This window comes from Carcharhinus amblyrhynchos, chromosome 15, assembly GCF_965287045.1.
Source record: "Carcharhinus amblyrhynchos chromosome 15, sCarAmb.v2.hapA, whole genome shotgun sequence".
NCBI classification, from domain to species: Eukaryota; Metazoa; Chordata; class Chondrichthyes; order Carcharhiniformes; family Carcharhinidae; genus Carcharhinus; species Carcharhinus amblyrhynchos.
The window spans coordinates 68386889-68400626 of NC_137338.1; the positions used below are offsets into that span (position 1 = coordinate 68386889).

At 39.2% G+C, this 13738-nt stretch overlaps 1 protein-coding gene across 1 annotated transcript in view; it reads right to left on the bottom strand.

Annotated features, from left to right (window-relative positions):
• The window catches only part of vwa8 (von Willebrand factor A domain containing 8), a 329616-nt gene that overhangs the window by 305821 nt on the left and 10057 nt on the right, over window positions 1-13738 (bottom strand). Inside the window, exon 3 of the mRNA XM_080204136.1 lies at window positions 8099-8229. Coding sequence (XP_080060262.1) covers window positions 8099-8229 — 131 coding nt within the window. The remainder of the gene's footprint in view (window positions 1-8098; window positions 8230-13738) is intronic.

Sequence of the window (13738 nt, forward strand, 5' to 3'; positions counted from 1 at the left end):
GATTAATAGTCTAAATTACACTACTAGGCCATTGCCTCCCTCTTTGTCAAATGCACGAATTGGAATTTTTACTGTTCACATTTACCCCTCACCAGCTCTGCGAGATGTAGGATGTGCTGAATTTATGTCACATCTGCAGCCATTGATTCCTTTATTGAAGTCCAACCATTTCAGCAGTTCTTCTGGATCATGGATGACTGTACCATGGATAATGGCAGTGGCTTGTTCCCATTGTCACCATCATTGTTATCTTCAACTTGCTGGACATCTTGAGGATTTGGCTTTATTATACCGGCTTATATTTGATCATTTGTCATTGCCTCGTTGGTGGCTTCTTTGATGTCAATACACAGAGGAACTTGGCACTTCAATTAGACAAGAGGCTACCATCTTGTCTAAATCATTTATGAAGCATTTCTGTTTGAACAACATTCTGAAATATGTTCTGAAATGATAAATTTACATGAAAATGTTGTGGTCTCTGAAAGACCTGTGTCTCTACCAATACACACATTATAATAGACCATGTTGCAGCAGGTTCCCAATGCATTTCAATACTTCCTGTTTATTATGGAATCATTCAGCCCATCGAGTTTGTACTGACCACAATTAGCCTCCTCTCCTCCTTCCCCAGTTTGACCAAAGCTCTGCTGCCCTTACCCCAACCTGTATCCTAAGGATAAAGGATTAACTCATTACTCCAGTCTTCATTGTCTCAAACTCTGGCCACAAATTTAAAATTCTGATCTTTTTAAAATTCGTTGATGGCATCATCCCTTCTTATCATTGTTACCTCGTCCAACCATGCAAGTCCCACTGCTCCGAGATCTATCCCCAGCAATCTTGCCTGCCCTGTCATAACCTCATTTCATGAGCACCACTTCCACCTTGTGCCCTACTAGTTAAGACCACGTTTTCAATCAACTAAAGTTGAACACCTTCTGGAATTTCATAGAATTGTAGAAATTGTTCCAGGAAAATCTCTTCCCACTCTCTCCTCCTTCAAGACCCTCCTTAAAACCCATCTTTTTGATTTTGTCATCAGCCTTAAGACTCATGATTCTTATTTTTCCTCGATGCCTCCATGAAACAGACTGTTTTTGCTTCAAATGTGTCCTGTAAATACAAGTTGCAATTGTTCCACCTCTACAGGGCTAGACAGAAGCCCATAACACAGGTTTGGCATTCACTCCATGACTTCACCATGTGTAGTGCATAAATGAGAGAGAATTAAGTCAACCTGTTGAGCATTAAGACATCATTTGGTAGATTGAACCAGGGCAGGACTTACTCAGTTAATGGTAGGGCGTTGGGGAGAGTTACAGAACAAAGAGATCTCAGGATACATGTTCATAGCTCCTTGAAAGTGGAGTCACTGGTGGACAGAGTGGTGAAGGAGGCATTTGGCATACTTAGTTCCATTGGTGAGAACACTGAATATAGGAGTTGGGGCGTCTTGTTGAAGTTGTACAAGACATTGGTAAGGCCACACTTGGAATAATGTATGCAATTCTGGTCACTCTATTATAGAAAAGATATTATTCGACTAAAAAGAGTGCAGAAAAGATTTACTAAGATGCTACCAGGACTTGAGGGATTGAGTTATAAAGAGAGGTTGGATAGACTGGGACTTTTTTCTCTGGAACATAGGAGGCTGAGAAGTGATCTCATAGAGGTCTATAACATAATGACGGCATAGATCAGATAGATAGTCACTATATTTTCCCGAAGGTTGGGGAGTCTAAAACTAGAGGGCATTGATTTAAGGTGAGAGGAGAGAGATACAAATGTGTCCAATTTTCTCACACAGAGGGTGGTGAGTGTCTGGAACAAGCTGCCAGGGGTAGCAGTAGAGGCAGATACAATTTTGTCTTTTAAAAAGCATTTAGACACTTACATGGGTATGATGAGTATAGAGGGATATGGGCCAAATGCGGGCAATTGGGATGAGCTTAGGGGTTTTAAGAAAAAGGCAGCATGGACAAGTTAGACTGAAGGGCCTGTTTCCATGCTGTAAACCTCTATGATTCTATCAGTTCAAAGAAGTAATGACATTTCTATTCCCCACAAAACTTGCATTCATTCTATCCAGGGCAGATACACCTTCCCAGCTGCAGGTAGTCATCACAACACAGGTCAGGTTAGCCGTGCCACCAAATATATATCTTTTTCAAATTGGTGGGTAGCTCCCCTGAAATGAGCTGATGATTTTCACATTATCTCAATACACTATTACCCAAGAACGAACAGAGTGCCCAAACAAAGATTATACACACTGTTCTGATTTACTTTGTCTTTAGAGTTAGAGAGAGATAGAAAGTAACCAAAACATGCTTGAGACGATAACTTCGAAGTATAGTCACTACTGTTGCATGATTGAATCACACAGCACCAAAACCATTCTCAACAGCAATTAGGGATCGATCTGGTCTTACCAGTGAAGGTAACATTTCACAAATGAATTTTTAATAATTCAGGCCATCAGCATCTGCTTCATTTGAAAGAACTATACAACTGAATCTGCTTACACAGGCCTTTTAGACAGAATTCTAGGTTATAACACACTGCATAAGAGGGATTCTCATCATCCATCTAGCATTTTTGTGAATTAACTCAAACCTGTGTCCTCTCATTACTAATCTTCCTTCCACTAAGAACAGTTTCTCTTCATCCAGTCTATCAAAACACTTCTTACCTTTCAACACCTTTCTCTGTTCTAACTTTATAATATGGCACTTAATCAAATTGAAAATTAGATACATGAAGTGTTTTATTTATTTGAAGATGAGAACCCAGGTGGCATACATAGACCTCACTTCCAATCACTGTACATTGCTCAGCTGGGGTAGTGACCCAGGCTGTGCAATTTATGGATGGTGGAGGTTGGAAGCGGGGATATCAACAAGAAGACTGCAATAGAAATCAAACCTCAAAATAATGGCCTGGATTTTGCAGTTGATAGTGAAGCAAGAGAACTGATCGCTGACCTTGAAAGAAAACCTCATCAAGTAATCCAGTGATCTCTCTGACAAGAACATTACCTCTCATACCATGGAACTGAATATAGCACAATCTGATGAAGATTCCCAACATCAAGCTGACATCATCAAACTGGGCAAGCAAGGAATCACACTGAAAAGTTCTCACAGACAGCCAGCCAGGAACTGAAAAGCATCCATAATTAAATCACATAAAAATTTTTACAGGGAGTGAAATAAAGATTGAGGCCTACACAATAAAAGCCAAATGTCATGAAAAGCTTTTTAAATTATTTAAGACATTTAATAATTAGTCATAATGGAGTCATTTTGCAACTTTCCATATACTTTGCCAGAACCAGATCAGTTGCTGAGCTAATTATTAACTCAATTGCCCTTAAAAACCCAGTTGCATCTCATTGAACCAGGTTATAATTTTTATGAGATTTCTAACAGCAATTTGAGAGCGCGGAAGGGGAAGTCCTTGTCATGCTAAAATGGTAGCAGGGATGAGAAGTCTCGGTTATTGGAGAAGATTTGTGCAGAGAAGATTAATGGAGATTTAATAGGCATGGTAAATTCTGAGGATTTTTTATAGGAGAAATTGCTTCCACTAGCAACAGAGTTGGTACTAAAATAAATGGCAAAAAGTATAATTATAAATAACAGGACACTGATCCCTCAATTTTAATTGTCTGCTCATCTCTGGAATTAAATTATCGGGAAAGATGCAAAACAAGAACCTCCCAGATGGCTTAACCAACTTTAACATTTTTTGATAGGAGTCCATACAATTGCTCCATACAAGCCGTTCACATCAGAAAGTTCCAAGACTGGGGGTTAAAATTTGAAAATAAATTAATAGGTCATTTCAGCTGAACAAAAAGAACTTGTGCCTTTACAGTGCCTTTATTCAAGTAACACATCACAAGACATTTCAAGTAGGAGAGGCAGAGACCTGCCTACATAAAGAAAGGAGAAGCCTAGAGGGAGGGAATTTGAGAGAAGCTGAATAAAACAATAGTGAATTTATTAACGAGTTCATTATTTAGCAGAAAACTAGGATTCAGCTAAAATATAGTTTCAATTGTGGGACATTTGGGAAGGAAATAGAACAGGCAATGCACATTTATTTATTTTTTAGTATAGGCTTACATTAATACTGCAAATTAAGGTACTGTGAAAATCCCCTAGTCGTCACACTCCAGCACCTGTTCGGGTACACTGAGGGAGAATTTAACAAAGCCAATGCACCTAACCTTTAGCAGGTGTGGACCAAATGAATTCAAAAAATAGATCAAAGACAGAGCCAAAAAAATAGGGTTTTAAAGATACTGAGGGAAGTAGCAAGGCACAATGATTAGGGAGGGATGCCTCAAGTTTGAGGTGAGGTCAGTCAATTAAGGAACGGCAGGAAGAGAAGATAGAGAGGAATGAGGGTTGGAGCATCATAGGGCACTTACAGGTTGGGCGAGGCCATGTTTTACTTAGTAAATAAAGCGGATTTTTGTTGCTAAGAAATCAGGGTAGACATATGGAGTAAGTTACCAGGATCACCCATTTGTAGCAAATGGAATTTTGTTTCACACGATCATTTGGGTACTGGACTACACAAAGATTGAATTACAAAGCCTGGCACACAATAATCACACAATTACAATTTGTTGATCAAATATCATTCATGCGTTATGCATTACCATTTCTGAGTTAATTTGATCCCAACTCTCCACATTCACGTCTACTGAAAAAAGGTGGCACAGTAGTTAGCACTGCTGCCTCACACTACCAAGGACTGAGGTCAGCTTTGGGTGACTGTGTGGAGTTTGCACGTTCTCCCCGTGTCTGCGTGGGTATCCTCCGGGTGCTCTGGTTTCCTCCCACAGTTCAAAGATGTGCAGGTTAGGTGGATTAGCCGCGCCCCTTAGTGTCCCAAGATGTGTAGCGATAGGGCTGGGTTAGAGCCTGGGTAAGAGTCGGTAAAGACTCGATCGGCTGAATGGCCTCTTCTGCACTGTTGAGATTCTATAATTCTACTCTCTGATTCAAAATTAACCACACATTGGCCATTTTACAGTTGCCACTGTAGTAAGTTGGTAACAGAAACTCCGCAGAAGTGTTGTGATGATCTTCACAAGTCATTGTAAAATGTATGAGGACATAGCCATCACCCTCTTAACCATATCATAAATTCACACGACATCCATTCAACATTGGTTCAGAGAGTTGGAACAATTGAGATTCAATAGCAGTTGCTTGCCTTTGTGCAACACAATTATGGGAGGCACCCATCTACCACGCTTTGTAAACTTCAACTTGCCCATGTCCTGTTCACACAATACTCTTGTGTTGTTGACTTAGGTTACCTGTCCAGCTTTGTTTTCAAATATTACCATAGCCTCACCCCTATTTATCACTGTAATCTCCTCCACCCTCAAAGATCTCCTGAGTTCCTCTAATTCTAGGTTTTTGCACGTCCCTAATTACAGTTGTTTCACTACGAGCAGCAATGCTTCCAGCTGCCTTGGCACTAAGCTCTAGAATTCCCTCCCTGAACTTCTTCAGCTTCAAGTCATGCCTTAACACCAAGCTTTTGCCTACCAGTCATAATATCTCTTATGCTTCATATTGTCAAATTTTATCTGATAAAGTTCTTATCAAGTATCTTGGGACATTTTACTCTGCTAAAAGCAGGTTAGAATCATAGAATCCTACAGTGCAGAAGGGGGCCATTCAGCCCATCAAGTCTGCACCATCTACAATCCACCCAGGCCCTATTCCCATAACCCAATGCATTTATCCTAGCTAGCCCCCCGACACTAACATGCACTTTAGTGTGGCTGATCCATCTAACCAATCCACCTATGTTGTTGTAAACGCGGCTGAGCATCTGGAGAGATACACGCCGTCGTTCAGTCAGAGCCTGACACTCGTAACAAATTGGAGTGAAATTCCACCCTATATTTCCAATGGAAGATGCTGAGAGGTGGCCAAATTGGAGAAACATAAGAGTATGATTGGTGCAGTAAGAACAGTCATGGGTGACTGAAGGGGAATACAGGTTAAGAAGGGACAACAGAGAAAAGAACAAGTGCAAACCACAGCACAAGAACAGATGGAGCAGGAAGGAAAGGAGCACTGGAGCTGGTATGGAACAAGAGTAAGACAGGATGAATTGAGTCCTAAATGAGTGAGATGATCCAGCTGTTTTTGTACTGTCTTAATTACTTAAGCCTCCAAAGTTACAGAAGGGTTCAATCAACTTCCTTCCCTACCACCTCTTAGCATTTTGGTCCCACTAGTGCAACCATCTTTCATTGGAATCAGAGTCATTTCAGGTAATTTGTATGGGAAATTTTATATTTTCATATTAGATATGAGGATAGGGGGGAAAAATTACCACTACAAAAATGTGAAAAGTGCACAGATGGGAAAGTATTTCACATTCCAGTGTTAAGCAATACACAATTTGTTAATGCAATACTATCAAAAGCTACAGTATAAAGAATAAAAGTGGACAGAGATTAATTTCAGCTGCCTTTTGGAGTGGAACTTTTTTCTCCCTATCCTCATGCCTAATACGAAATTATAAAATTTAAACTACTACCACAACAGAGTTCCTTAAAATATTGTGTTAAAAAAAAGCAAATACAACAGGGGCTTTCATGTGTAATGTTAAATCTGGATAAGTTTACATACATTAAAAGCTATAAATTATCCCACCAGTTTTTATTAATGTTAATCTTGGTGTTAATATTTTCAGCAGTAAAAGCGTATACAAACTTTCAGGCCAGCAAAGCTGAAGTCCATAACAGCTATGAAGAAAATAATTGCTTATTATAGGAAAAGTACAAAACTTAGAAACTCAATTGAATGAAAAAAGTGTTTATCACAGGTACATTCAAAGTTATGGAAGTTGCCTAAGTTTTTCATAAACTTCATGCACTGTAAATTATACATTTCTTCCAGTAAGCCTCCACAAAGTTGTCATGACTGTTAAAAATATTGTCATTTTATACCCTTCTGGCTATCTGTTTTGCTTTGCCTTTCACACCATCTGTTCATTTCTATTTCCATATGTCTCATTCATTTTCACTGAAATCTCTTTTGCCTGTCACTTGTCTCATTGTATTTCTCACAAGCTCTCTGCCTCCTGACTAACTGGATAACTGCTGTTCTTGTGTTCCTTCTATCAGCCTGTACTTCTCTGAATCCTGAGGCCCAAATGTAGTTCAGTGTGGTACCTTGGACTGATTGATTAAGGCATGTGGTCTGCCAGTTGAAGTGGCCACTAGGGAAAGCAAAGCAGAAACAATTTCTGTCACGCATGCAAAAGGCAATCAGGTACTATGCAGCATCCTCCCTGAACCTGGAACAAACCAAAAGGCTGCCAACAGGGTAGGTATCAAAAATGTGCAATCTCAGTCATCCAGACACAGATTCCTAAAGGAGCCTACTGAATGAATTTCCAAACTAAAATAGTCAACTTTATGTTCAAGTTAGAAGCATCTTTGTGAATTAGTATTTCAGTATTAAAAGTGCTTGTCATGCTATTAATTTTATTCTTTCTCGGTGGATATACAGAAGGACCTAAGAACAGATTACAGACCGATAGCTTTTCCTACTTGTCTGAGGCACTGCCACATTCACATTTAGTCAGATTCTTGGGCTTATTAGCACAATTAACCCTAAAGCAATTGGGTTCTTACTGTCCTACAGACATGTTGAGTTTTTGAGTTATGATGGATTTAGGAATGTGGATTGAGGACCACTGGTAAAAGAGAACTTTAAAATATGCTGATAGATATCCTGGCCAAACAACAAAATAGTGAAAACCAAAATGAATTCGCACATGGCCCAAAGTTCAGTTAAATAACTTAATCTGCAAAATGCAGGTACAGAGCTAATATGTGCAATTTTTACTGGTTCACTACTCTTTACTTTTTCAGAAGGTACTCATATTGATTTAATTTCCAGCATATCATTGTTACTCATTTCCACATATTGGTAAACTGCAAACTGGTTTCTTTACCACTAGCAAATTATTCTCCATGAAGAGAGTTAACAAACAGGAATGATGGTACAATATTAGCATACGAAAATTTTTTTAAAAAATGACTTACCAAATACTGCATAGCAACAGAGCGCCGTAAAGGACCGGGAGGTCCAATAAGGAACACATCTTGCCCCAGCAGATCTTTCTGCATGATCCATCGAAGGTGCTGTGCGAGTGCCTGAGGTATGGGTTCCAACACTGATGAGAATAAAAACTGATTTAATTATCGTCCTCATCCTCGCAACACAGCAGAGCAAAAAAGCAGCAGGATCTCAGAACTTGTAATGTTCATAGTGAAAATTGCACCAAAAATAACACAGCCCTGTAGAAAAATTAAACACACATTAAAACTATCTTGGATGGTGCATTATTATCATAAGAAAATGTTCCTGTGCTTTAGTTAGAGAGTAGGTGATTTGATGGGGTAGCAACAAATGTTCCAGAGCTTGTCCGATTGTCTGAGGTTGGAGAAGAATTTCACAAGACTGTTTTTTTCATCTCAGCTAATATGTTCTTATCAGCAAAAGATTTTAAGAAAAATAAGCAGAGTAGATCAAATGGCCTATTGAGTCAGTTATGCTAATACTATCATGGCTTCAATTATACAGTCCCGTCCATTCTTCAAATCACTTGATTCCCTGAGAGGCCCTGGGAGATCTTTGCCAGCCTTAAGTATATTCAACATGGAACCTGGAGGGCAGAGAATTCTGGAGATACCAAATCTTTTTGGATGAAGAAATTTTCCTCATCTCACAAATGATCAGCCACTCATCCTGAAACTGTACTCCACAGTTCTAGATTTCCCAGCCAGGAGAAGCAACCTCTCAGTGTCACTCCCTGGAGACTGTGAGATCATGAAGGAGGGAGAGATGATTAATAGGGCAGATGCCATGGATGAAATAGTTTTGGCTTTTATGGAAAGACCAAAACTAAGGGGGATAAATATCAGGTAATATAAATTCAATTAGAAATTCAGAAGTTTATTTCCTCAGAGTGACACGAATACCACGTGGAGAGTGGCAAATAGCACAGATGCATTTAAGGAGCAACTAAACCAGTCCAAGGGTGAAAGAAATGTTGATAGAATAAGAAGTGTAGCATGAACACCAACATAGGCCTGAACAGTCTGATTCTGTGCATTCGATACCATGAAATTTTGTATCTTGTCCAGTTTCACAAATTTTGAAAATAGTAAAGACTCCACATAACACACCCATCATACTTTTGCTCTCAGTTTTTAATGGCTGTGGAACTTAGAATAATAGGATCCTGACAGTACAGAAGGAGGCCATTCAGCCCATCAAGTCTGTACTGACCACAATCCCACCCAGGCCCTATTCCTGTAACCTCACGCATTTACCCTGCTAATCCCCCGGACACTAGGATCAACTTAGGATGGACAATCAACCTAACCCGCACATCTTTGAATATTCTGGCATTTTTTCAAAATAAAAATAATTCTCATCACTATAGTTTCAATCATCATTTGGCCAAATCTTCCAAGGGGTGACAGTGACTATTGGATTGCCACTTTGTTCCTATTTACTTACCCTGTGCTGGAGATCCACCTTTCCCCCTTGGACTTTCAAACCAAACTTCCTGGGAAATGTGCAGCACACTTGCCTTCCTCATAGCGTAGGATGGTAAGAGGAGTAGTCTAGGGCTCAAAAAATAGTCAGGCTGGGAGCTGAAGAGCAATGAAGGGGTTGGGGTCAGTAGAATAGTGACTAGGAACCATTCAAAGTCCCTAATTCTAACTCAAAGTTTTGATGGTTTCCGATGGTAATTTTTCATTGGAAGTCCAATCTTCTCGGACAATTCTCATGTAGTCAGCACCTGGGGACCTCAGCACATTTTGGAGTGTAACACTGGAGTATGACCAGAGATCAGAAGCTCTGGGCCAAAATGTTTCGTCGTTCAATTTGCTTAAATAAAAACTCATTTTTCAACAGTTCTTCTTAAAATATAAATTTCAGGGAAAAAAAAACTCACAAAAATAAACGGTGTAAGTCAGCTGAAAAATCAGTACATTTACACAGCTTGAGATAATACAAGTTCCCTACATTTCCATTGGCCTTAGAGGAATGCTCACTAACTCATGGGGATCACACACCTGCCAGCAAGCTGAAAGTAAATCTGGCCTATTCAGCCAAATCGGCCATGGGGAGAATCAATTAAGAAAGGAAATCTCCCCAAGGCCAATCTCATGTTCAGAGGCAGAACCACAATCTCAGTACTTCACTCATTAGAATTGCAGCAAGTGCTCTTCACACCAATGAAGCCAAAGGAAAACTTAGCTGAAGAAAAGCCATTGCAACAAAGAAACATTTATAAAAACTTTCAGAAGGGAACATTGCACAAAATACCTAATGCAAAACCAAACATCTCTGAAAATACATCCAACACTGAATTACCACAGAGCGCTGGTAATTTTTAATTCTAGGAGCAGTAAAATATTTATTTGATTGAAAAATGCAAACATGAATGGTCTAGATTGCATCCAGCTGCATGGAATATTTCATAAGCTTCATGTCCGTCACTAACTTCCCAAAGAGGAAATTCACTCTTATCAGAACCATTCATAACTTTAAAATCTTCTAGTCTTCCCTGCTCTCATGCAAATAATAAAAAAGTATTTCAAATCTCTACTTATAACTTGTCTCCTATCCCTGGCATTATATATTAACAGGGAAATTTACATACCATATTTTGAGAAAAAAGAGCACAAGGTTGGGCAAATGTTGAAGTACTCTTTGACTTCATCCACAGGAAAGCGTTGTGCAGTCTTGTCATTTTAAATTGCGTGCAACGTGAATAGTATGCCCAGAATACAAATAACTTTGTTAGAAAAATGTTGCACAAATGAAAGGGGGAAGACTTTTGAATGAGAATTACACAAGAATGACACTTTTGCAAAGAAGTAGAAGGAGGAAGACTTCAGTCAGTTGAATGTTGTGTGCATCTAGAGACTGTGATAATGGCTAACACAATGGTGTCAAGACAATGAGTAGGCGGCAGGGGGAGACTTATAGCAAGAACAGTCCATTTACTCAGCAAACGGATTCTATTCAAATGGAGTTAAAATCGGTTTCTGCCGATAGTGCTAAACAGGTTCGTAGCAAAGCAGTAGCCAACCTTTCACAATGTTAACTTTAATTTTTCATTGTTAGGGGATAAAACAGGGGAATGAGACTAGGTAGGATGCTCCTGCAGACAGCCACCGCAGACTCAATGGGCCAAATGGCCTCCTTTTGCACTATGGCTTGGAAAATATTGTCAATACTTTTAACTTCAAAGGATGCAGTGAGATTAGGGAACAATTCTCCACAAAGAAATTAAACTATCATTTTGTGAACTTCAGTGGAAAGAAGATCAGATGAGGTGAAAAACTGCCTGCCAATTTGCTTGGGGCCAACTTCAAATGATGTAATTGACCCATTTTTACCCCCAGTTTCTATCAACTACAACAAACAGAACTCATGACCAACACTACAGCCACATTATCTCATAAGGGTAGGGCGATCCCTCAGCAAAATGAATGGAGGATAGTTATACTGTACAAATAATGTGTTTTAAATGAATCCCAATGTGGTCTCCAAATGTGATTGACCAGGGGAATTACCCAATCATCTCCATTCTGGCTGGGATTTGTGCTGTCATTACATGCAGTCAGGTCTCTCTAGGGTTGAAAGCTGGGCATTTACTGGTCAATGCTCTCAAAGATGAGTTTGTAGATGTGATCTTAATATTGAGATTCAGACAGAAAATTCCACAACAGGTTTTCTAGTTGACAGTAAGAGTTTGCCTTTTTGATGGGTGAGCTGCCAATCTGGTGAGCAGTTGTGAGGAGCCATCTGGTAATAAGCATATCACAATTGAGAACACCACTAAATCTTTAGAATGTGCAATGGTTGCTCATTATTCAAATTGGTGCAGCTTCCAACCACAGACTGCTTATTCCTGACAAGTGACTCAACATGCTTAGTGCAGATAGTGTATATAGAATTTCAAGTTGAGGAAAAATACACAAGAGTGATAAAGAACTCTCCAAGGGTGAGAGACAGATATTTTGAAACAGCCTAATCTTCAGCATTTATGAGTTTATATGAATTTACAATTTTTAATAAAAAGTTGCTCTGGGGAAAGTTAAACAAGAACTGAAAGTCAACTGAGAACATCCTGCACAGAATACACTGTTCATAAAATAATGGAAACAAATGTGGTTGTTCAGTTAAACATTAGATTAAAATAGCTGGCAGGATTTTTTTTTTCATTTGTGAGTTAAATTCAAATTAAGCAAAAATCAAATCAAGCAGTTTTGACATGAGAATAGACTACACTACTCTTGGAATCTATAGAGTCACCCTATCACACAAAATACACATTAAGCCATTGAAACTGTCATACTTGAGATTATCCGAAATCCTCTAGTGGATGGCTAACCATGGTTAAATTTGATAGCTAGATGCTGGTTCTACTAATTTTGGCTTTGTTACGATGCGAAGGTTGACCCCCTTTTGACAGCTAATGCTGAATCCCCCAAAGAGGAATACCTCACCTCGTAACCTGTTAAAAGTATGTGGGAAGGTGTGAACTATTCCTCAGCCACGTTTCGTGACTAACTAACAGAAATATCTGACACTCACTTTAAGATGAACACTCAACAATTTATTTAACTAACTGGGTTAGTTAAAATAAAATAAGATTCTATTGGAATGCTGTTCAAATAAATATAATACTCATTCATTAACAAAAAAAAATTCAATAATTCTCAAAATACACAACCAGATTCTGTGGCTTTTGGAAACTTCTGGAATTCCTCTGTTGCTTCCTCTGTCTGTAAGTTCTTTCTGATTTGATACCTAGATGGTACGTTCTCTGAAGACATATCTGAAGCTGGTAAAGTTGAGAGCTGCTCTCTCCCTCTTGAGGCTTGAGGCTTGACGACAGTTCTTCTGTTGGTCTCCTGTTTTTGCACCCTGCACTCTCTTTTATACCTGTGATGACCTATCAATTTTCCTACAATAGGATTAGTCTGATGTTGTCAACACCATCAAATTCAAATTTTAGAAGTTCCCGATAGCTGAGTCTGCTTTAAATCGCTTGGGCTAAATTAAACAAAGCCAGGTTGGCTTGTCAAGGCTACTGTTTTACTTTTCAATACAAATGTTTCAGCTTAGATTCGGTATGTAGTTTGTATTTTAAACCTCCACGTGCTGAAACAAAACACCAGCTTTTAAGGGGACATGGCAATTTATTTTCCTCCAGGTTTTTACAATTTTTAAATCTTTACCAACATCAAATTCCAATTTCACAAACTGAACTTTGCAACAGCAATGAATTATAAAGCCAACTAACTTTACTAAAACAATATAATCCAGGATTCTCTCCCAAAAAAAGCTAAGTGCCCAACGGGTGGGAAAACAGGAGATTTTCCCACCTGTTTTTTGGACATACATATTTTAATGAATCTCCGGCAGTCTGTGCATCAGAGCGCCTCAGAGAGATTCACACTAGTAAGTAAAGGGTGGGGCTACATCCAACAGAGAGGCCAACATCAGCATGCTGAGCGGGCAAGACCACATGCACCGATCTGTCAGTGGGAAGATTGATGCATGCACGTTGGGTCCCCCCTCAACCCATTTCCACACTTTGCCAGCTTCCTGATTGCTGGTTTCCCGACTTCTTTTGCAGTCTCCCCAAAACC